This window comes from Pelophylax lessonae (assembly GCF_965119305.1).
Source record: "Pelophylax lessonae genome assembly, chromosome: 12".
Taxonomy (NCBI): Eukaryota; Metazoa; Chordata; class Amphibia; order Anura; family Ranidae; genus Pelophylax; species Pelophylax lessonae.
Genome location: NC_138779.1, coordinates 29,846,300 through 29,871,749, shown reverse-complemented (window position 1 = coordinate 29,871,749; position 25,450 = coordinate 29,846,300). Strand labels below are relative to the sequence as shown.

General features: G+C 45.0%; 1 protein-coding gene across 1 annotated transcript in view; it reads right to left on the bottom strand.

Annotated features, from left to right (window-relative positions):
- GLB1L2 (galactosidase beta 1 like 2) overlaps nucleotides 1–25,450 on the bottom strand; it is a 95,556-nt gene that overhangs the window by 22,900 nt on the left and 47,206 nt on the right. Inside the window, exons 2-10 of the mRNA XM_082273720.1 lie at nucleotides 18,529–18,720; nucleotides 14,515–14,583; nucleotides 14,299–14,394; nucleotides 14,024–14,132; nucleotides 10,990–11,082; nucleotides 10,042–10,123; nucleotides 5,182–5,246; nucleotides 3,558–3,642; nucleotides 3,339–3,476 (exon numbers count right to left, since the gene is read on the bottom strand). Coding sequence (XP_082129846.1) covers nucleotides 3,339–3,476; nucleotides 3,558–3,642; nucleotides 5,182–5,246; nucleotides 10,042–10,123; nucleotides 10,990–11,082; nucleotides 14,024–14,132; nucleotides 14,299–14,394; nucleotides 14,515–14,583; nucleotides 18,529–18,720 — 929 coding nt within the window. The remainder of the gene's footprint in view (nucleotides 1–3,338; nucleotides 3,477–3,557; nucleotides 3,643–5,181; nucleotides 5,247–10,041; nucleotides 10,124–10,989; nucleotides 11,083–14,023; nucleotides 14,133–14,298; nucleotides 14,395–14,514; nucleotides 14,584–18,528; nucleotides 18,721–25,450) is intronic.

Sequence of the window (25,450 nt, the reverse complement as noted above, 5' to 3'; positions counted from 1 at the left end):
TTTTTTTTTTTTTTTTTTTTTACAATGGCAAACTTATTACTTAACCTCACATTCTTAGGCCCTGAGAATTTTATTTTTTCTAACACCTGAAAGGCATTGGAGAGATTTCACATCAAAAACCTCCTGCCTGGCTCCAACAGTAATCCATTTACCAAGTTGAAATACTTCTCCAGCCTCCCATCACCCCATGTCCCTAGCAAAAAAAAAAAAACCTGACAGGGGTGCTGACATTCCCCTAAGTGTCGGTTCACACTATGGCGATCCGACTTCGGGGGCGACTAGTGAAGTCACTGTGCACCGCGACTTCGGCGCGACATAATGGAAGTCAATGCAAGTTGCTCCGATGTCGCCCCGAAGTAGTACAGGAACTATTTTCTAAGTCGGAGCGACTTGAGTCGCTCCTATTAGAACGGTTCCCATAGCACTGAATGGGCCGCGACTTGTCAGGCAACCAGGTCGCCTGACAAGTCGCGGTAGTGTGAACCGGGACGAATATGCCCAAAACTGAAAAAAAAAAAAAAGTTGGGCTTTAGATACACTTTAACAATAGATAGCAGAGGATGTAATTTATACAACATGCAGTTTGAACCACCAACAGGGGAGTCGACTGGTGAATCTCAATAGTGGCAGATAATGTCTTCATCCTTCCCATAAGGCCATCACAAAGGTAGTGATCTCAGCTACTTCCACAATTGTACACATAAAGGAACCTGCACTGATAAAATATGGAGGATACCACTGCTGACCTCTCCTTATGAACATGCCAGTTGTCTGACTTGTATGCTAAACCAATGCCTTCATTACTTTCTCAGTCATTGGCCTAGAATAGGTATGCAGGAACAGCGACTTTATAACCTGCATGTCTGTTCCTGGTCGGCGACTCTTACTGCCGGTTCACACTACCGCAACTTGGTAGTGAAGTCGCCGGTGCACGGTGACTTCACTAGTCGCCCCCGAAGTAGTGTCGCCATAGTGTGAACCGACTCTAAGAGGTCTATTTATAAAGAGATTGCAATGTGAATGTCACATTTGCACAAAAATCTAAAATAATACCCACAATGCTTGTAATATGTTTCTATTTGTTGCCTTTCATAGGGTGACTGTAACATTTCTTAACATTCTAAGAGAAAAAAAAACCTCAAGAACTTTTGACCAGAAGAGTTAAAAAGCATTCAACCTATGGTAAAAACAGCCTAACGTTATAGGATAAAATATTTCACCAGAAGAGGAAATACTCTGAGGGAGACCTCTGCACTGTGTACAAAGTGTAAGGAGATCCCTGTGCTCATCACTGAGCAACATCAGGAACAGACATGCAGGTTGTAAAGTCAATGTGAGATCAGAGTTACTGATCTGCATACTTCTTTAAGGTCAGTGACTGAGAAAGTAATGAATGCTTTGGGTTAGCATGTAGAAAGGTGCAGTTTGTTTTCTCCACTGCAGGTGGTGCTTATCTGCAGCAGCAGTGCAGAAGGAAAGGGTTAAGAGGAACATGGTTATTCTATGGTTTCCTTGGTCACTGGGGCAGTGATCCAGTGGAATGCTTACAGCCCATGTGACTCTGGTGGCCATCCTGGGTCAGGAGCAGTCTATTTAAGACCCTGGCTCCTGAGTTTAGTACATATTTATCATGTGGGTAGTGTAGGGACAGGTCACCCATCTGTTAGGAACAGTAATAGCAGCAGGGGAAAAGTTCCAGACAAGAAGGGAAAGAGATCCTCCACTCTTCCTGGAAACCTCCCTGACTGGCCAGGCCACATGCTTACAGCCCATGTGACTCTGGTGGCCATCTTGGGTCAGGGGGAGTCTATTTAAGGCCCTGGCTCCTGAGTTTAGTACATATTTAGCATGTGGGTAGTGTAGGGACAGGTCACCCATCTGTTAGGAACAGTAATAGCAGCAGGGGAAAAGTTCCAGACAAGAAGGGAAAGAGATCCTCCACTCTTCCTGGAAACCTCCCTGACTGGCCAGGCCACATGCTTACAGCCCATGTGACTCTGGTGGCCATCTTGGGTCAGGGGGAGTCTATTTAAGACCCTGGCTCCTGAGTTTGGTACATATTTAGCATGTGGGTAGTGTAGGGACAGGTCACCCATCTGTTAGGAACAGTAATAGCAGCAGGGGAAAAGTTCTAGGCAAGAAGGGAAAGCCTAGGGATCCTCCACACTTCCTGGAAATCTCCCTTACCGGCCAGGCCACATTCAGCCTCTCAAGACAGACGCTGTCAATTCAGCTGAGATCTACTCCGCTACAATCTGCTGTTCACGCGTGAGTGTTCCCGGTCGGGCTGCTTTCCCGCCGGGCTTGTTGTGAACTGTTATACTGTGCCTACTATACAAGTTCTTTCTATTGCATCTGGACTGTGTGTGTGTGTGATTCTGCTGCCCCACCATGCTGCACCCACCTCCACAAGCATACAAGCCAAACAAATGGCATTTTCATAGGGAAAGTCAGCAACAATATCCTCCATATTTTAACTGTGCAAGCTTTTCTCTCTTAGAGTTGAGAAAATGGCTTTATCAAATGGCTTTATCATCCTTTATCAATGGCTGCAATATTTACACATGGGCAGACATTAGGGAAAATGATCAAACCCAACTTTCTGCAATAAAATACTGGCTAACCTCAACACTTACTTATAATAATTATAAATGCCAGTTTTGCTGCAGCAGGTTTTATACACAGTACAGATGCGCCACTTTACAGCCCCCCCAAGGCACTATATTTAAAAGAATTTTACATTATTATTTTTCCACTTTAAGCATTATTAAAATCACTGCTCCTTTAAAAGAATGTTAGGGAATATTACTTTCATCCTACAAAAGGCAAATATAGAAATAGGTATTTTTCATGACTTTTGCATGAATGCCAACACATTTGTAAAGCATTTTTTTTTTTTTTTATGAACAGACCTCTACATGTTGAAAGCACCGGATCAGAATACTAAAGAAACTAGCATTTTCGGAAGGTGAAATCAAATATGGCAACCTCCATATTACTCTCTGTCCAGGTTAGCTTTAATATTACATTATGGAGGTTTCATTTGCTTCTATATTACATTATGGAGAATCCACTGGGCTATTTTGATGCCACCATTTGCCTTTTAATGGCTGCAATTAGTTGGACAGAATTGAGAATTCTGGTGGGAAGATCTTACCAACCAACAGAGTTCCACAGAGACATAGGAAGAGAGTATCTGATTCAAAATGACAGCATTCATGTGACATAAAATTATCAAAGCTGGGCTGTGATGGATTTACCCTGACCCTCTACTACTCCCAATGTCTGAACTCATCAACGGGAGCATTACCATTCCAAAAAAGAGAGACTGAGCTTACCATAGCTGGTGACATCTGAACGATACTCGTGAAAGTGAAGAGCGCCGGCCATGAATCCGAAGTTAGTGCCACCATGAAACATATACAGGTTAATGGAGGCTCCTTTTGTTAGTACATCAGATACGGTTGAAACCATCTCTGGGGGAAATAAAGAATCTACACTCACTTACTGCAGCAGAAGACCAAACCCATTCCAGGCAAGCAAGAAAAACTACTCACGGTCAACATCAAAAACATGGTGGTCTCCTCCCCAGTGGTCAAACCATCCTGTCCAGTACTCCATCACCATCACCGGCTTGTTACCCTGAAGAGAAAAAAGAGATCTGTCACTACTCTCCCCTAGATATAGGAATATTTAGATTCTGTGGGAGATAGAGACCAGCCCATTCATGAGAAAGTGAGGGCCTAGCTGCATGTATGCAGGTTAGTGCACCATCAATATTAGATAGAAAATGGAGCAGGTTCCTCCAGCAGCACAGAGTATTTCAGGAGAATATAGTGAGATGGAGGAAGGAGCAGAGTCCTCCAGCAGCACAGAGTATTTCAGGAGAGGAGAGTTTGATGGAGGAAGGAGCAGAGTCCTCCAGCAGCACAGAGTATTTCAGGAGAGGAGAGTTTGATGGAGGAAGGAGCAGAGTCCTCCAGCAGTGCATAGTATTTCAGGAGAAGATAGTTAGATGGAAGAAGGAGCAGAGTCTTCCAGCAGTGCAGAGTATTTCAGAAGAAGATGGATGGAGGAAGGAGCAGAGTCCTCAAGCAGTGCAGATTATTTCAGGAGAAGACTGATGGAGGAAGGAGCAGAGACCTCCAGCAGTGCAGAGTATTTCAGGATTGGATAAATAGATGGAGGAAGGAGCAGAGTCCTCCAGCAGTGCAGAGTATTTCAGGATTGGATAGTTAGATGGAGGAAGGAGCAGAGTCCTCCAGCAGTGCAGAGTATTTCAGAATAGGAAATTTTGATAGAAGGAACAGAGTCCTCCAGCAGCAAAGAGTAATTCATGAGAACAGAGATATACTGGAAGTAGCAGAGTGCACCAGTAGTGCAGAGTAGTTCAGGAGACGAGAATTGGGTAGAGGAAGTAAAAGAGTGCTCTAGAAAAGGTCAGGCCATCCAAAAGTTATTTTTACTGAAAGATGCACCCTGACAGACTCATTCAGTCCTCTGCTTCTTATATGTCTTGAATATTTAAACAGCGAGATCTCTCATAATTCCTGACTTTGCTCATGTCAACCTGGGAGTTTTGGGCATTCTGCCCAACTTTGTTTGTTCAAGCTCCTCCAGTTGCATTCTCCATACAATAGTATGAGCACAGCAGGTGTTCAGACATGGGGACTAAAGCCGGCCATAGATGGCTCGAATCTTGGCTGGTTCAGCAGGGACCGGCTGAGATTCAAACCATCTATGGACAAGCTGATTGTACCCACTCTGATTGTTGTACGACTTGGGTACAACCGCATGTCTGATTTCTATATGCGATTATTACCAGAGGCTATAGCCGCTAGCAATAATCACTGTGTTCTCCCAGTAGTAATGGATTCTGCATACCCCACCTCACCGCTAGGAAAGCACAATAGTTTTGGGGGAGAGATTGCCCCATCAACACTGACTGTACTAATAAGGAAATCAAAGTTGCATGATCTATGGCCTGATCTTACCAATAAATCCCTAAGAAACATAGGAAGTTGTCAGGTTATTTAACTCTCCAGCACCCACCAAACACCGAGATATCAGTTTGGGAAGGGCAGACTCTTTAAATTGGCTGTATAAATTATGAAGTATTTTGCTTTAAGTCTGTTTCACACTGCAAATGAACAGATACAACGTGAAAACTGATCCATTTACCTGGATGGATTCCAGATATGAGAAGAGGATGGGTTCAGTCTTCTGGAAATTGATGGTCGCCAAAACTAGGAGAGAAAAGTAGAGTTATTAAGTAACTACACAGAGACAAGAAGAACAAACTACTACCCCACATGGAGGTCTTTCCTGCTTCAGAACATAATGCCGCTGTATTATTGGCACAAGATATGCAGCAAGCTCTCCATACATTGGTGGAATGGTCATCCTATAGTGTTTCTACACAACTGGCTTTAAAGGTTCACAGGAAACTGTGGGGGGAGGGGAGGGAAAAAAAAAAAAAATCACACACTCACTTCTTACATTTCTATACTTCTTATGGGCTACTACAACCGTGGATCATTCATTCCTCCTTAAAAAATATTAAAGCCATTTTTTTTCCTGGATAATGTATGGGATAATTAAGAACCCTAACATCAGTTTCCCATTTGGGAGATTTCCATTTATTTCTTGTCTTGTAGACACAACAGGAAGTGAGAAAAGTTCTCCAAAGTGAGGGGAATCCCCTCCCTGATATGTGTCATTGGAAGAACACACATTTATTCCTAAACCTAAAAAAAAGTTTGGGTCTTAATTTCACTTAATTTTTTTTAATTTAAAACAAATAAGAACTCCAGCAGGAAAAGTAGAAGGTCTTGTAACTACCAGGGTAGACATGCAGAAACCTCAACACCAAAGACACTAATACAATAGACTTAAAGCTAAACTCCAGGCAAACAGCTAAATTCACACCCGGCACCCCTTTAAACACTTGCCGACCACCCGCAGTACATTTGCTGTGGACGGCCAGCAGGGGCAGGCTGGATTGCATACATGTACATCATCCAGCCTGTCCAGGGTTAGGGGCGTGCAGCATGCCACTCCTGCAACTGCTGTGTCCACCAATAAGGGCCGGGGGATATCACAATGTCAAAAAAGCTGTGATGAATAAAGTTCATTCATAACAGCTGTGTTTCCTGCAAAGTGATATGTGATTGGCCCACAGCTATCACATGGTACATGGACCAATGACGATTGATGAAGGGGTCTTGACTCCCGAAACGTGTTAGCGGTCCTATCTACAGGGACATGTTCCATTCCACATGTGTTGGATCCTTGTAATGCGATTTTATTCTTCATGTCTGTGAGTATGTTTTTGGCATTTTATCAAAACATTTTTAAGGTGTTCACGGGTAATGCACTAGGTGTTTGCGCCTCCTTTCTTTCTTTCTTTCTTTCTTTCTTTCTTTCTTGTGCCTATGTTGGAGTTCCCTACCTGAGGAAAGCGGCATGCCTGTCATCCCCATCTGAGTGAGCGCTTGGTTGTATTGATTGTTTCAATGACAGCACCCTGTATCATGTGATTAGCTGCAGCCAATGACAGATCACCAGTAACCACAGCTGTCATTAAATGTAACCCGTTCATAACTGTTGAAAACATTGTAACAGCAATCAAAATGTAAAAACAAAATCCCTGATCACCCCCTCAGAGTAGTACAGTGTCACCATGGAGACACTGAACTACTCTGATGAGAGTATGTAAAAATAAAACTAGTAAAAAATTTAAAAAAAAAGCTTAAAAAAAAGAAAATGAGGTTAAAAAAAGTTTAGAAAATTAAAAAAAAAAGATTACAAATTTCTGTTTTTTGAACACACTGTCACCAATCAGTATCCCTGATTACCGTCATACCAGTCATATGATGATGCTGTGCTGTACTGCAGTGGTAACAGAGTGTTAAAAAATATAATTTAATTTCTTTATTTTCAAAAAAATTGTGACAAAAAAACTGCAACTTAAAAAAAACTTGCCACGCCTCTCACTAAATGTCTCAGATTGTTTACTTTCCAAAAAGGGGTAATTTGGGGGGTATTTGTCCTGGCATTTTAGGGCCTCAAGAAATGACAGAGGCTGTCAGTACATCAGGATTATTCCATTTTCAAATATATATACCATAGTTTGTAGTCGCAATAGGGGGTTATTTACTAAAATCTGGTGCAGCTGTGCATAGAAACCAAAAAGCTTCCAGATGTTATTGTCAAAGCCAAATTGAACAAGCTGAATTTAGAAGCTGGTTGGCTACCATGCACAGTTGCACCAGATTCTGAGTGCAACTAAATCAACCTCTACAATTTTAAACGCAAACCAATTAATATACACTTTTTGGAATTTATTTTTTTACCAAAGACATGTGGCAGAATACATTTATGGACGAAATTTATGAAGAAATTTGATTTTATTGGATATGTTTTATAACCGAAGTTTTGGTCTTTTTTCGTTTATATCACAAAAAATAAAAACCCCAGTGGTGATCAAACACCACCAGAAGAAAGCTCTATTTGTGTGAAAAAACTATAAAAATTAGGATTTCGGACAGTGTTGCAAGGTGATGCAACTGCCAGTTAAAGTAGCACAAAAATGACCTAGTTGTGAAGGGGGTAAAACCTTCCAGAGCTCAGTTGATTAACAGGGTTATTATAACTGTGGGGCGGTAAGGTTTGTCTGATCATGTGACCACCATGATTGGCTGTCACAGTAGTCACATGATGTGAACCCGGTGTTCCGTGAGAATTACCTACCCGTGAGAAAAACCTACCCCACGTCACTTCCGGTACTCCGCACTGTATGTAATGCAGCGGGTACATTAAAACAGCTGTGCTGAAATAGGAGTTATCTCCGCTCCTGTCCCGGTCACTTCCCTGCTCTCGGATAGTAAATATAAAAGCGGCGGCGGCTGTATGAAAACATAAATCACTGAGCCGAAAGCCGCTTTTATATTTAATTGCCGAGAGCAGGGAAGTCACCGGGACAGGAGCGGGGATGACTCGTATGTCAGCACAGCTGTTTTAGGTAAGTGCCGCGTCGGTAGGTTTTTTTCACGGTACACCGTGATCGTTTTATACTAGTGCGCATGCGCACTAGTAAGCTCCTCTGTTCTGCCATTAGGTATCCGGCGCTCTGAGCATGCGCACTGCTGCGCTGCTCAGATGCTTCTGGCCGGAAGTGACGAGGGGTAGGTAATTCTCACAGGGTAGGTAATTCTCACGGAACACCGGTCCAGCTGGCTCCCAATCATTATTAGAGACAGAGAGTTGTCTTTAACATGCTGGGAGTGTGCAGTGAGAAGGCTGTCAGCACAGAAACCTCTGCCGACAGTGGACGCATATGTGCGGAATGTGGGTGTTAAAGCCCATCCCATTTGCAGTTGCACCTCGAGCCTGTGAATGGACAATGAAGGAGCATATTAATGAGAGAATACTTCTGCTCAATCCTTCTAAAGGAAGCTTACAGTGTTAGATGGACAACAGCCAATATAGAAGAGTTACTGTGCTACCCCTCTACTGTCCAAGTCAGGACTGTGCAGGGGAGTTTTAAAACAAGCAAGATTCAGGTACATATGCTAGTCGTATGTAAAACACATTACTGGATTAAACAGGGTTTTCATATCCGTTTAGCCTTCAGCTTTAGGCCCCATCCACATGGGGCGGACTCTGCTAGAAATCTGCTTGATCAGTAGGGAAACCTGTCTGCTGATCCCCGCTGAGCAGGCAGATGGCTGCTCTGTGTCCGCTTTCCTCTATCTATGGGCGGTCGGATGTAAACGGCTCACCTGTCCGTTTACACGCGACTGCCATCTGATCTGCTAGACGGATGGGGAACAGATCCCCATCCCTCTGTTTTTAGCTGATCAGATCGAATTGGATGTCGGCAGGTGTAAACAGACACATGTCTGTTTACACCCGACACTCCATTGAGGAAAAGGGGTGGTTCGATCAAGTCTGCATGAAAAACTGACAGGCGGACCCGATTGGTCTGCTCATATGATAAGGGCCTTAAAGCGGAGTTCCAGCCTCACACACTCGCCTGTCCAACGGTCCAGCGATGCGGCCGCCCGAAGCCTCGCTCTTCTCCCTCTCTGCTCTGCGGCGCCGGCATCACTGGTGTGGGCACCCGGCTGTGACAGTTTGCGGCTTCACAGCCGGGTACGCACTGCGCATGCACAAGTTGCGATACGCGCCTCGATTGGCCGGCAATCTTCTGGGACCTCTGACATGTCCCAGAAGATTGCAGGGAGGGAGGGGGAGAGGAGAACTTCCGCTCAGGGCGCCGCGGCGCTCAGAGCGGAAGTGGGAGCGGGTACCTGTCAAAACTAGGTACCCGCTTCCCCCCCAAAAAAATGACATGCCAAATGGGGGTTAGAACCACCTAAAGCGGAAGTTCCACTTTTGGGTGGAACTCCGCTTTAAGGTATTATTACATCTGCATGTATCGGATCTACCAAATCTGCATCTACCAAAACCTGAAACATTCGTTTAAGAAGGAGTGAACCTATATCTTGTATACTGATAAACCCAATTCTATCTGAGCATCTCAAATAAAGTAAAACTAAAAAGTTACTTATGAATACAACATTAAAGATTTTCTTTCATGGGAATTCCAATAACTTACTAGATTTTTTCTGAACTCCCAAAATAGATCAGCTCTTTATTGACAGACACACGTGTCTAGCCTTGTAGCTACGATTGTGTTCCTAAATATGGAAAAGGTAATAGGAACTAAAAAAAGACTATCAGGCTGATCAATATGCATAATAGTTGAATATGGATCACCAGTCAAGTTTTGTTGAGCAGATCAGAAGGAATTATAAAGCCCTTTTGACCCCCATACTATAATCTGACAGTTGAATCCATCCTGTTACCATCAAGGAGTGCAACACTGGCATCTTGTGGTCAAAAGTAAGTATTACAACTTTAAAATGTTATGCATTTTAATTCAACACTTTCAGTAATATCATTTGCTCTCTGCAAAAACTGTCAGAGAGCAGCACTTTTATATTTTCATTTTATATGCTGAAGAGGATGCCTTACCTCCCTCTATACTGCCCGAGCTGATTCCATCTTTGTTGTCAGATGTCATTAACAATTCCACAATCCCTCGCCGTACGAGAGCCTGATACAACAAGATACAGATCGGTTAAACAGAAAGATTTGGAAGATTTCCCCTCTATTACTTTTTTGAGGACAACCCGAAATGTGGGATTTTCTTTAACTTTCCCTTTCAATGATAGTAAACAGGACAAATAGAGAGGGGGGAATCTCCTTCAAGTATAACTAAAAACAAAATATTTTTTAATTTTTTGGACAGAGTGGAGATGGATTAGAACACCTGTTAGGTTTTTATTGCTGTCTGTGTCTCAGTTAGGGAGGTTAGAGATATTCACCCTCTTTATCTGTCCTGGTTACCATTATCAATGAAAATGAAAGCAAAAAAGAAACCCCCAAATTTTGGGCTGTCCCCAGAAAAGTAAGAGAGGGAATCTTCCTATGGGGACACTAGTTCTGGTGACCTGGGGGGTCCCCATGGGATTCCCTTAACTTGCAGGAATTTCCCCTCACTCCCTTTTTGTCTATGGGACAGGAAGTGAAGATAAATCTCCCTAATGGGACACAAATGTTTTGCCCAGAGTTCTAATTTAAGATCAAAACACTCATATTATGCTGTGCACTGCCCTGGTGCACTACAGTAAGGTTGCTTTAGCACACACTGCTTACAGCATCAATACTGCATAGACGGACACTTCCTAGTTCAGAGTCTTCCTAATCCGCCCAAGGAGAGTGTACAGCATAATACGAGTGTTTGATCTTAAATTAGAACTCTGGGCAAAACATTTGTTCCTTGAGCATTTTTTGGTTTTGTATATTATATTAATTGTGCTACCTCATGCAGGGTGAAGACAGAAATAACATTGCACTGATTTTTATTTCATTTTTAGCATCCAGCATCAACAAATCTGTACTGATAAATGTAGAACTCACTGTCTTTATGAACTCCATGTAGTTGGCATCCTTTGCATAAGAGCCGTACTCATTCTCAACCTGGACAGCGATTATAGCTCCTCCCCTAGTGTACTGCAGAAAGAAAAATGTGATAATTTAGGTTATCGGAGAGACATCCATCAACTTCAACAGTATTCTGTAACAGCTATCCCACCCTCATCACACTCAGCTGTAAATTCTGCCCCACAGTGATCCATCATAGACAAACTTGGGGGAAAATAAATATAAATGCTTGGCTCTAATTGGTCACTATGAAGGAATAAAGACAGTTCTTATTTCATGCACTTTGATGTACTTTTATTTTATTAGACATCCCATAAATGATTTAAAGGATAAGTTCATCTTTCGTAAAAGGTTACATGTTAAAAACCATATTCAGGGTGTAACTTGTTCCTGTTGCAGCAGCCCCTGCAACCCCAACCACCCCGCCTCCCCCCAATCCTACATTGTGACAGCGAGTGGGGGATTATCTCCCCGCACCTTCTGTCACAATATAAAAAAAAATGCAGCCTCCCCCCCCTCCCTTCTTCTCCCTTCTACCTCCCCCCCCCTTTCTGACCCTCTTGGCCTTCTGTCACTTTCCTTTCCCCTCCTCTCCCCTCCCATACTTGTGCAGCCTTGACGTTCTTCTCTATACCCGACATTGGTTCTGTTTGGATTTGCTATATTATTGTATATACTAGTTCCTGTGATGCCTATTTCTATTCAGCACTGTATGAACACTATTCTTATCTGGTTGTTCTAAGTGTTCATGACTGATGTATTCCTATACGTTCAATTTTGCCTAGATGCCATTGTTCTGCTGTTATATATCTTTCTTTGCTGCACTTATTACTAAATAAAGAATTTAAAAGATAAATAAATAAATAAAAATGCAGCTGTGTGGGGCCCTGCCCATCTGGACGCATCATTTATTCATAGAATTATGTGAATGTGAGAACTACAAGTACCAACATCCTTTGCAGCTGTCATCTTGTAGTTCTCAGTGAACTACCAGGGTGTTGTTGAGCACTCTAGGTAGTTAATTGATGCTTCCAGTCAGTGTGTAACTGCCTATCTGTACAAGGTACAAGCAGACAGCTTACACAGACAGTTTTACAAGAGCTCTGCATTGCACACACGATCTGCTGATCGCGGGTGCGATGCTTTGCAGGCTTCTAGTAAAAAAAAAATCATAAATTAATGTTTTTCTACCTGCGAAAAGATGTGCATTTATTATTTTTTTTTCTACAAAGGTGACCTAATCCTTTAAATTAAACCTGTCCTTTTACAAATAGGGGCGCAGCTGCTGCTGACAAGTTGCTTGTTTTCTGGTTGTCATTCCCACCCTGCGAGCTCACTGCTTAGTGAGATCGATCTGAAACAAGCAGACATGTTCAGTCAGAAGTCCCAACCTGGATGCTTGTCCTGCATGCCAGCTAGGGGGGTCTCACAACTTTTAAGAAACAGTAAACTATACAAAAGTACATCAGTATGGTTAGGAATATGGAGGGTGACATTGCTGACCTCCTCCTGAGAATGCTAGTTGCCTGGTTTCAATGGTGTCTGGTACTGGAACATGCTGGCAGATCAGGAAAAATCAGTGTGATATCAGAATGCCCGATCTACATACACTATATTACCAAAAGTATTGGGACGCCTGCCTTTACACGCACATAAACATTAATGGCATCCCAGTCTTAGTCCGTAGTGTTCAATATTGAGTTGGCCCACCTTTTGCAGCTAAAACAGCTTCAACTCTTCTGGGAAGGCTGTCCACAAGGTTTAGGAGTGTGTTTATGGGAATGTTTGACCATTCTTCCAGAAGCGCATTTGTGAGGTCAGGCACTGATGTGGAGGAGAAGGCCTGGTTTGCAGTCTCTGCTCTAATCCAGGGGTCTCCAAACTATGGCCCTCCATTTGTTCAGGAACTACAATTCCCATTAGGCCTAGTCATGTCTGTGAATGTCAGAGTTTTGTAATGCCTCATGGGACATGTAGTTACTTAACAACTAGAGGGGCGTAGTTTGGAGATCCCTGCATTCATCCCAATGATGTTCTATCAGGTTGAGGTCAGGACTCTCTGCAGGCCAGTCATGTTACACCACCCCAAACTCGCTCATCCATGTCTTTATGGACCTTGCTTTGTGCACAGGTCTAGATCATTTGGTGGAGGGGAGGGGGGGGATTATGGTGTGGGGTTGTTTTTCAGGGGTTGGGCTTGCCCCCTTAGTTCCAGTGAAGGGAATTCTTAGGTGTCTAACTAAATAGAATATCTACGCCTATCCCTGGTGCAGCAAAGAACAGGGGCGTAATAAAATAAAAAGACATGTGCCACGTCCTGAATGTCAGAAATACGAAAAAGGGGGAGAAATAAATGGACTTTGAGGGCACCGTAATAAAAAACATAACACTTTATTTTGGATAAGTATTAAAACCACAAAAGTGTATATCGACCGATCAACATGGACAATTTCATTGATCAGAGGATGCAAGTGATAGGTGAGTGGGGGGAACCTCACCACCTGGGACATACAGTGCAACAGACAATACAAGATTGCATTTAAATGGTATACAAAGGAGAAGTAGGGCGCTATACGCTGCACACAGACCGCACCACGGTGCAGGCAACGCAGAGCGTCCTGTACAATATGATAACAACTTCCAAAAGGAAATAAAACAATATATCCAATGCATGCTTTTCTCGTTTTGGAGGAACTGCCTGCTATTTTACTATATGCCTTATGTCCGGCTATGTATGGAACAGGCATACAGAGTTCAGGGTTTTGGGTGCACTGTGTACAAAGTGCAGGATTTTGGGGTGTGCTATGCACAGTGTGTAACCCCATCTCTCCTGCCAGGTTCTGTCTGCAAAACTGGGTGCAAGGGGCCACATGACAAGGCTTGGCAGGCAGCTTTGGCCTGCGGACCTTGTGTTTGACAAATGTGCTATCTTAGACATTAGGTTTTATATTTGGTGAAAAAAAATGGTATTACATTTTTTATCCTGTAACCAGACTGATGTTACACTCACTTGATGTGCAGCCACTGTCGATATAAGGTGATCAAAATATGCTTCAGTCGCCTCTACGAAGCCTTTATAAGTTGTACGTAGTTGCATGTCCTTGTCTTGCAGTAGCCAGCTGTGAGGAGAAACAATACCAGGGTGGGACACATGGGGAGATGACAGCAGTTTGGCTGAGCCAGCAGACAATGGAATGGATGTCACATATGCAGCTGGCAAGTGATGCCGGGACACACAGCTGGGAGTGGCCCTTGTAACCTGCAATACAGACTGTATACACTCACCTAGGCAATCCTCCCAGATCCCACTCCGAGCAGATGTAGGGCCCTGGGCGTAGAATTACCCATAATCCCACGTCAGCTGCTATAGTTAGATAGGTCCTGTATATAATCAGAGTAAGTAATTATTATCAACATTTTTGAAACCAAAATTTTCATTGTGGTCACAAACATGCAGATATTACTACTGCTACTACGGATGGCTTCCATGTTTCACATTACCAAATATCGAGGTTCCCAGAGAAGTCAAACTTTCCCCTCTGTGGCTCATGAAGGTTCCAGGGAACATATCTGGCAGGAGAGAAGAAAGAAAAAAATGTTGATTGGCTGACACCAGTCTAAGATGAGCTAACAACAGCTTGCATGAAACCGACCAGTATGCAGGAGTCAGGAGCGATAGTTTCACAAATTCACCAACAATATATTTCCTCACTCTTTCTGGGTCAATGGCTCAAAGTACTGAAGCAAAAGGCTCAGCGTACCAGCCAGGACAATAGCATTTTCAGAATGAACGGATGTGATCAAGGCATTGGATTTGAACCTGCTGTTTATATTTAACTCTTGGAACCTTTTTATTTATCATCTTCATAATAATTAATGTTTGATGATTGTGACAATTTGGGTCCTCTCGAGTATACACATTGTTTGATCCCTGAAGAAGGGGGAAATCTGTGTACCCCTGAAACGCGTTGGTTTTTAAAATATTGTCAGGTTAATGAACACCATCACTATAAGATTTTGGATTCTTAGTGCTTTGGTCTGGTGCTCTCAGGTATTATTTTCAGATACAGAGGTCAGCATTGGCAGGCTCCATGTCTCCCTCATCATAGGAATATCTCTTCTTTCATGTGTTGGGACAATCCTATATTTACTGAATCACATTTATATTTAAATCTAGGCAGTATAATAGAGTAGTTCAGCAGAACCACTTGAATCCTAAGGCTAGGTTCAGACTATTGTGGGTCCTGTGTGCCGTGTTTGCGCAGGTACGGTGGCCCATTCATTTGAATGGGCTGCTGTACCCGCGGGAAGCGCAGGAAAAAGGTCCCCGACCCTTTTCCGAAATACACCTGAAGGGCAGCCGCACAGAACCACATCGCGCTGCAACATTATGCAGTTTCACGTACCCGAAAACACACTTTGTTTTCATATGTGTGGGGGGCCCCAATAAGAAGCAATGGCACCTCCACGTATTTGTCAAAGAGCAGTGCATTTTGGCTGCAAGTGTGGGAATGCGTGTGATTTACACGTGTTCTCGCACCTGCAATATCGTGATCCTAGCTTAACTGGACATTTATTATCCCTTTAAATAGTTTGTTTGGGCCAAGCTGTTTTTTATCTTAATCCATATGCATTAAGATAAAAACCTTCTGCAGGAAGCAGCTTCCCCAGCACTCTTAATACTTACCCTAAGCCCCATCTCTGTCCAGTGATGTCCACAAGTCCCTCGGCCATCCAGGACTCTCTCTCCATGTTAGGCTAAGACACAGTAGCAGCACCATTGGTTCCAGTGGCTGTCAATCTAAGTTAGTTAGCCAATCAGGAGAGAGAGAGGGGGCAGGAATGGACACACAGAGCTGCAGCTTGCCTCGGGTGTCCTCAAAGCAAGCTGCTTGCTGTGGGGGCACTTAACAGGAGGGAGGAGCCAGGAGCAGCAAAGAGGGACCCGAGAAGAGGAGGATCCAGGCTGCTCTGTGCAAAACCAACTGCACAGTACGATGTTTATGATTTAAAAAAAAAAAAAAATTGAGACTTTACAATCACTTTACCCGTATGTAGCCTCAGCTACATACAGTATACAGCGCTGTGTTCCGGCAGTGGGATGAGAACTTCCGTCCCACCCCTTGAACAAAATAGAGTCAGCCATTTACAGGGAGCTTTGTATTCTATGAATAGTGGAGAGGCGGGCAGATGACATCAAACTCCATCCCAGCCATTCAGAGGAAGCTTTGTATTCATTCATAAAATACAAAGTTACCTGTAAATGGCTAAGAAGTGCTCAGCCCGACTCTATTTTGTCCCAGGAGTGGGACAGAAGGTTCAAGTCCCACTGCCAGAACACTGCTGAGTGCTGAGGCTACATAGAGTTAGGATTAAGTGTGCCCAGCAAGCACACTTTTTAGTGCAGTAAATAGTTTACCTGGGTCAGCTTGGTCCAAAAGAACTATTAAAAAGGGACTTCATTGAAAAGAATTTTGAATAGGCTATCATTAAAAGTGGTAGTAATTACTGGGACACTTGTACTTACAGGTAAGCTTTTAATAAAGCTTACCTGTAGGTACAAAGAATATCTCCTAAACGTGCATTAATTGTTTCTGCAGCTGGTGGCTTCACTGGCGCATGCACTCATGCTGTCCCTTCAGAGCTCTGAGCTGTGGCGGCGATTCCCGTGAGCATGCGTGGGCGTGAGGTCCTTGGGCTCGGCCATTCAAACAGCCGGAACCCGCGAACCCAGAAGGAAGACTGGGTGAAAATGGAAACCCTGTCAGTGCTGACATTGTGCTGCTAGAGGGTTTTGTTTTAAGGTAAATCTCTCATAATGTGCTAGCATGCAATGTATACTAGCATATTATGCTATTACCTTGCAGGGGATTTTTTTTTTATCTGTTATGAAACTTTACTACTGCTTTAAAGGATATCGAAGCCTAAAAAAAAAAATTGCAATTTATTGCAGCTTATCAGACATTAGATGTCATGGCTGCATATTTTCTTTTTTTCAGGCTAGGAACATGTTCAGCAAGTACATATACAGTAATGCCTGTTGATCTTGCCAGAAATGTAGTTTCCTTGTCAGTTCCTGGTAGCTAAACTGAAATCACAAACAATGTTATCTTCCTCCCCAGCTATTTTCTGTAAACTACAAAATTCCCCTGCCCCCATGTAAAGGAGATGAGAAGATGTGGAGCAGGAGGGAGGGACCAGCCTGGGTGACAACTGTGGTTTCTCTATGAATACAGTGCAGTGAGTGTTGTCAAACATAGGATGTCTGTTACTGTCAAGATGGAAACGAATGCAGCCACCACATCTAAGGACCACTAAGCTGCAATAGATTACATTTTTGTTTTGGTGATTAGATTGGCTTTAAGGCAGTGGTTCTTAACTCCAGTCCTCAGGACCCACTAACAGGCCAGATTTTAAGTATTAACTTGGGGCGATGCAGTCTAGAGTACTGCAATCACTGAGCAGCAAATTATATCACCTGTGATGCATTTCAGTTATCTTGCAAACCTGGCCTGTTAGCGGGTCCCGAGGACCAGAATTGAGAACCACTGCTTTAAGGGGTCTCGTTTTCATAGCTAGTGTCTGCATGCGTTTATTTTCAGAATACAGCAGAGGGAATGAGACTCTCTTGCTTGGATTTACAATAGGCAGAGTCCATAAGTTTAGATGGGAAATCTCCCAGTAATAGTAGTAGGGATCGACCAATTATTGGCAAAGCTGATATATCGAGGGCCGATATGCACTTTCCCCGATATATCGGAATCGGCCCCTGAGGTTACCGATATTGCCGATATTTCGGAAAAGTGCTGTACCGGAGTGAGGCCTGCAGCTAGAGGCATCACCATGGTACCGGCGTCCATAGCCCACGGTCGGCTGTCTTGTAATGACAACCGATGCAGCTGAGAAGCCGCTCGGCTGTCATTACAAGGAGCGGGAGGGAACGTCCCCCCTCCCGCCGCCTTACGCGGCTCGCCCGGGTCTCCCGTCCCACCGGGAGACCCGGGCAACCAGCCTGCACGGCCACCGAAGACCCGATCGAAGCCGCATTCGGCTCTGATCGAGTCTCCATGCAAAAACCTGGAAGTGATGTCATGACATCACTTCCGGAAGTTCCGGGCACTGGCGCCAGATTAAAAAAAATGACAGACTTCAAAACAGCCAAACTTGGCGTTTTTAATGCATTTAAGTGCAGAGGAGGACCCCCAGATCCCTCCACAAGAGTACCTGTCAAGAAAAAAAAAATGTAAATGTACAAAAATATCGGCCCATATCAGCCGATATGCATTGGCCAAAATATCGGTATCGGCAATGAAAAACTGATATTGGTCAATCACTAAATAGTATATTGGTCGATCACTAAATAGTAGTGAGATGTAACATGCCACAAGGTGCTATAGAAGGATAATGGGCCTCTGTTTTCACTTTAGTTAAATTATTTCAAATAAAGTTTATTGAATGAAAAAAATAATTACGCCCCTTTAGCAAATCAATAACATTCTGTTTTACAGGACGTACGTAGTGAGAACGTTCAGGCCGCAAGCCTTCATCTTCAGCAAGCGATCCCTCCAGTATTCTTTAGGGACTCGAAAATAGTGCATAGAGCCTCCCAGAATCCTCAGCGGCTCCCCCTCCAGCATGAACTGACCATTCTCTGCTTGGAGACCTCGGTGTCGATTCCACATCCTCAGTGAAAAGGAATTTTGCAACCTGCAGACAAAAGGAGAATTACATTAGCAGTGTTCATGTATGACTTATAAACAAGCAACATTTTCCACCTTGGGGACCGATATTATCAAAGTTACAGAACAGATCCAGGCTATGGCTTCAGTTTCAGTATTTCTAACCATGGATCTCTGTTCCCTTCACTTCTCTACTTGTCCCATGCAAGTATGCCAGTGGCCAATGACATCACTGTCACCGATTAAGGGGGGGGAAGGTAGGTGGGTGGTGACCAGTTCTGGACCGGAAGGATTTGCCCCCTTAATGACCGGGCAATTTTTTGCGATTCGGCACTGCGTTACTTTAACTGACAATTGCGCGGTCGTGCGACACTGTACCGAAATAAAATTGATGTCCTTTTCTCACAAATACAGCTTTCTTTTGCTGGTATTTGATCACCTGTGCGATTTACGCAAAAAAAAAAAAAAAACAATATGAAACCAAAAACACAACCTTGCTTTCCATAAAATGCCCAGATGTGGCGTGAGTCGCGTGACCCATAGCAAACCATGTTAAATAGACTGTATTATGTTTCTACAAAACTCAAAATGCACTAAAAAATGCATAGGTGTGAACCAGGCCCAAAAACCTGGAAGCTGATTGGTTTCTATGCAGAGCTGCACCAGATTTTGCACTCTCCAGTTTAAGGCCAGCCATAGAGGTTTCGAATCCCGGCCGGTTCAGCAGGGACCAGTCAATATTCGATCCCTAAGAGCAGGCTGATTGATCCATCAATGGACCTGGGTGCAACCAGCATGTAGGAAACTTTTACATGAGATTATTGCCAGCAGGGATAGTTCTTCCCAGCAGGGACAGTTCCTCCCAGCAGGGACAGTTCCTCCCAGCAGGGACAGTTCCTCCCAGCAGGGACAGTTCCATCCCAGCAGCGACGGTTCCCCCCCAGCAGCGACAGTTCCCCCCCAGCAGCGACAGTTCCCCCCCAGCAGCGACAGTTCCCCCCCAGCAGCGACAGTTCCCCCCCAGCAGCGACAGTTCCCCCCAGCAGCGACAGTTCCCCCCAGCAGCGACAGTTCCCCCCCAGCAGGGACGGTTCCCCCCAGCAGGGACAGTTCCCCCCAGCAGGGACAGTTCCCCCCAGCAGGGACAGTTCCCCCAGAAGGGACAGTTCCCCCAGAAGGGACAGTTCCCCCCCAGAAGGGACATTTCCTCCAGAAGGGACAGTTCCCCCCCAGAAGGGACAGTTCCTCCAGAAGGGACAGTTCCCCCCCAGAAGGGACAGTTCCTCCAGAAGGGACAGTTCCCCCCCAGAAGGGACAGTTCCCCCCCAGCAGGGACAGTTCCCCCCCAGCAGGGACAGTTCCCCCCCCAGCAGGGACAGTTCCCCCCAGAAGGGACAGTTCCCCCCAGAAGGGACAGTTCCCCCCCAGCAGGGACAGTTCCCCCCCAGCAGGGACAGTTCCCCCCCAGCAGGGACAGTTCCCCCCAACAGGGACAGTTCCCCCAGCAGGGACAGTTCCCCCCACAGCAGGGACAGTTCCCCCCCCCAGCAGGGACAGTTCCTCCAGCAGGGACAGTTCCCCCCCCCCCCAGCAGGGACAGTTCCTCCAGCAGGCACAGTTCCTCCAGCAGGGACAGTCCCCCCCCCCAGCAGGGACAGTTCCTCCAGCAGGGACAGTTCCCCCCCCCCAGCAGGGACAGTTCCCCCCCCCCAGCAGGGACAGTTCCCCCCCCCCAGCAGGGACAGTTCCCCCCCCCAGCAGGGACAGTTCCCCCCCCCCCCCAGCAGGGACAGTTCCTCCAGCAGGGACAGATCCCCGCACTATACAGATTTTTTATTTTTGCAAAGTGAATTTTCACCACATTCACTAATCGAAGAGGAAATTCCAAAGCAAAGTGAAAATTCCTATGCCAAGTGGTAGGAAATGAACCCTTATATATCAGTTCTGATTGGAATGCACACGTCTTGCACAGCACAGTGGAAGGGGCTGGTCTCTTGCAGTACACCAGATTTGCACCCAGCGCACAGCCTGGGTATGTCTGTCCTCCACAAAGCTCTACATTAAATTCAGCAGCTGTGATGTCTCACCCGATATTAGAAGATCGGCCGATCTGTACCCATCACAGGGATGTGAAGATGTCAGGATTTCCTGTACTGCACTTTCACCGTAAACACATAATGGTCAGCTTATGGTCTGCCAATCACATTACAGCTGCCTCCGATTCATGGCAGTCACATGACAGAAGAACGCTGAGTCTTTAACCACTTCTGGACCGGAAGGTTTTCACCCTGAATGACCAGGCCATTTCTTGCGATTCGGCGCTGCGTTATTTTAACTGACAATTGCGCGGTCGTGCGACGCTGTACCCAAATAAAATTGATGTCCTTTTTTTCCCACAAATAGAGCTTTCTTTTGGTGGTATTTGATAACCTGTGCGATTTTTATTTTTTGCGCTATAAACAAAAAAAGAGCGATAATTCTGGGAAAAAAAACAATATTTTTCACTTTCTGCTATGTAACATTCCAAAAAAAAAAAAAAATGGAAAAATTTAATATTTTCATTTTAGGCCAATTTTTTTCTGCTACATATTTTTGTTTAAAAAAATCCCAAAAAGTATATAATAATTGGTTTGTGCAAAAGTTATCGCGTTTACAAGATATGGGATAAATTCTTGGACTTTATATTATTATTTTTTTTATTAGTAATGATGGCGATCAGCAATTTTTATCGGAACTGCAACATTGCGGCGGACAAATCTGACACTAAGTGACACTTTTTGGGGACCAGTGACATTAATACAGTGATCAGTGCTAAATAACATGCACTGTTACTGTATAAAATGACACTGACAGGGAAGGGGTTGACACTGGGGGTGATCAAGGGGTTAAATGTGTTCTCTAAATGTGCTTTCTAACTGTGGGGGGGGGGGGGGGATTGAACAGAGGCAGAGAGAGAGTGATTCAGCTTAGCTGAATCACTCGATCTTTCCCTGCCTCTCTGACAGTAGAGCCGTCTTACATTGTTTACATTACAGACGGCTCTCCTGTCAGTCTGGCCAAGGATCGTGGGAGGCCGGCAGGGATTAAGTCCCTCCCCCTGTGGGGACGTGGCAGGGTGTGTGTCCTATGCAGTGGCGGCTGGTGCTCCATGAGCCGGGGGGGGGGCGGCAGACCAACCGCACCATACCCCCCCCCGCACCACTGGGAGACAGGGGAGACAGTAGAGGAGAGGACAGACAGGACCCCCCCGCTCACACACCCTGCACGGATGTAGCAGCAGGCGGCGGCAACAGCTTCAGCTTCTTCCCCGTCTTCTGTGTCTCCTCCTTCTCCTTTTGGCCAATTGGGAAACGGGTCTCAAAACCCACTTCCTGATTGGCCAGGAGGAGGATCCGTGTGACAATAGCGAATTTTCGCTATTGTGACACAACTGGGTGGGCTCGGCACACTGCTCTGCGCTCCGAGCTCACCCTTTTTTCAGCCTGTGAGTGCCTCTGGCTGTAAAAAAAAAAAAAAAGCCCCATTTAACTCCATGCGTCCGGTGCCCCGCATGCAGATTAGGGGGCCGGACGCATGGATGGGGGGGCGGCGCCCCTGCGCCCCATATGATCAGCCGCCACTGGTCCTATGCCTATAAAACTTTTGCTTGTAGGTGTCCCTCATTCCCATCTCAAAAAGTTGGGAGGTGTGCATAGGGGTGCATTGTCTGCATTTAGCTGCGGTAAATAAGTTCCTCTTTCTGCAGCTAAAAATCAAACCATTCGTGTGAAAGGGGCCTTATAATTTATTTAAAAATAAAGCATTCTATTAGTTGCTTTCCTATTGGTCAAACCTTTGGCAGGGGTGGTGCCCCTGCGCCTCTTATGGATTGGCCACCACTGCAGCTCTACACACACACATACACAATCAGAGGATGTACGTCCAGGATGGGAGACCTATGCTGCTGCATCTATAAATGTTCCCAGTTTTAGCATCGGCCTTCTGGGACGCTGGAGGAACCGAATAATATTTACAGAGCTGAAGGACACGCTACTCACACACTCAGCTCCTCTATAACAACTCAATGTATCAAAAAGAGAAAAGATACAAAGTCACACCTACCAACAAACACAGCATGCTTTGTAACTAGCAAATCAATTCTACTTACTGATCTGTATTAGGCCGGGTTCTCACTGGGGGTGACTTCAAAGTCGCCTGACTCTGAAGTCGCAGTCATCCAAATTCGCATCAAGTCACACTGAAAAGTTGCAATGGAAATCGCACGATTTTGAAGTTGCAAAAGTGTAAATAGACTTTTTAAGTGGTTGTAAACTCTGTTACACCCCTTGTACTTACAGGTGAGCCTATAATAAGGCCTATAATAAGGCTTACCTGTAGGCAGTGCTGTATTTTGGCCTAGGCCGACAAGGCCCAGGCCTAGGGCAGCACTTTGCTGGGGGGCAGCAACAAATCCGCCCCCCCTTCCTTCTCCACCTGAGACTCTATTGGCCACTGGTTGCTAGAGGGTCTCTCTTACCCCCCTCCTCTCTATCTCACCCCCCTCTTCTCTCTTTCTCTCTCTCTCACCCCCCTCTTCTCTCTCTCACCCCCCCTCTTCTCTCTCTCACCCCCCCCCTCTTCTCTCTCTCACCCCCCCTCTTCTCTCTCTCACCCCCCCTCTTCTCTCTCTCACCCCCCCCCCTCTTCTCTCTCTCACCCTCCCTTTTTCTCTCTCACCCCCCCCCCCTCTCTCTCTCTCTCATCCCCCCTCTCTTTCACCCCCCTCTCTCTCATCCTCCCCCTCTCTCTCATCCCCCCCTCTCTCTCTCCCTCTCTCTCATCCCCCCTCTTATCCCCCCTCTCTCTCCCTCTCATCCTCCCCCTCTCTCTCTCCCTCTCTCTCATCCCCCCTCTTATCCCCCCTCTCTCTCTCTCTTATCCCCCCTCTCTCTCACTCCCCCTTTCTCTCTCACCCCTCCCTGTCATCCTTCCTCACCCACCCCCCTCTCTCTCCCACCCCCTCGTGAGATCTCAGGGGGTTCATGCTGGGACTTGTAGTCTTTAAATTTTGGAGGGAGTCAAATCCGTTAAAAAATGAGCGGGACAATTTTACATAGGTGGAGGAGAGGGGGGCGCCCAATTTTAGTCTTGCCTAGGGCAGCACCAAAACAAAATACACCACTACCAGTAGGTACTGTGAATATCTCCTAAACTTGCACTGTTTAGAAGATATTCAGAGTGTATGCAGCCGGTGACGTCATCAGTGCATGCGCTCTGAAGTTTCGGCTTACCGTGCCAGACCTTCCGAGCCCGCGCTGTACAAGGCGGCTCCCACGCGCATGCGGAGGACAGAGGTCATTGCGGCTTCGGCCATTCACAGCGCCAGAGCCTGCGAACCCGGAAGAAACCCCTAGGAAGATGCCAGCCATCTCAGCAGTGAGGGGGCGCCACTGGAAGGTCTTCGTTCTAAGGTAAGTACTTTGTAATGAGCTTGTATGCGATGCATACTAGCACATTATGCCGCTGTCTTACAGGTTTTTTTTTTCTGGGGTTAAGTGGAACTAAACAAATTCCACAAGCACAATTAACAAATTTTCCTTTTTTCCCCTGGCCTAGGCCACAATAATGTGTACCTGGTCCCGCCGCCTCCTGGGATACTTACACCACATCTCCCAGGAGGCCGCGGGATTGGCACACAAAATGGCCAGGGGCGGTCCAGAGGGGGTGGCTCTGGTGCCTACACCCAGAAGAGGCAGCCAACTGAAGAGGAGCAAGATGGCATCATAGGACCCCATCAAGGCATTTGGATATTTGCATAGCCCCTCCCAAGGGCCAACCCACTGCTTGCATCAGGGCTAAGTGCTCTTGGGACAGGAGGTCTTCAAACTTTGGCCCTCCAGTTGTTCAGGAACTACAATTCCCACAGTTAGTAAGCACATTTAGGCACACATTTAACCCTTTGATCACCCCCAGAGTTAACCCCTTCCCTGCCAGTGTCCTTTATACAGTCATTGCCGCCTTTACTAATAAAAACAACAACAAAAAAAAAAAATAGTCCAAAACGCTATACCATAGTTTGAAAAAGTGCTATAACTTTTGCGCAAACCAATCAATATATGCTTTTTGGGATTTTTTTTTACCAAAAATATGTAGCAGAATACAAATTGGCCTAAACTGATAAAAAAAAATTAGATTTTTAATTTTTTTTTTATTGGGAATGTTTTATAGCAGAAAATTTATAGCGCAAAATCTAAAAACCACAGAGGTGATCAAATACCACCAAAAGAAAACTCTATTTGTAGGAAAAAAGGGACATCAATTTTATTTGGGTACAGCGTCGCACGACTGCGCAATTGTCAGTTAAAGCAACGCAGTGCCGAATCGCAAAAAATGACCTGGTCATTAAGGGGGTAAAACCTTCCGGGGCTAAAGTGGTTAACTGACAATTGAACGGTGGTGCAATGCTGTACCCAAACAAGATGTGCCCCCCCCCCACAAATAGAGCTTCCTTTTGGTATTTGATTACCTCTGTGCTTTAAATTTTTTGCGCTATAAACGAAAAAAAAAACGACAATTTTGAAAAAAGAAAAAAAAAATTTTTTACTTTCTGCTATAAAACACATTCAATAAAATAATTTAAAAAAAATCTAATTTCCTCATCAATTTAGGCCGAAATGTATTCTGCTACATATATTTGGTAAAAAAAAATCCTAATAAGCGTATATTGATTGGTTTGCGCAAAAGTTATAGCGTCTACAAACTATGGGATAGATTTATGA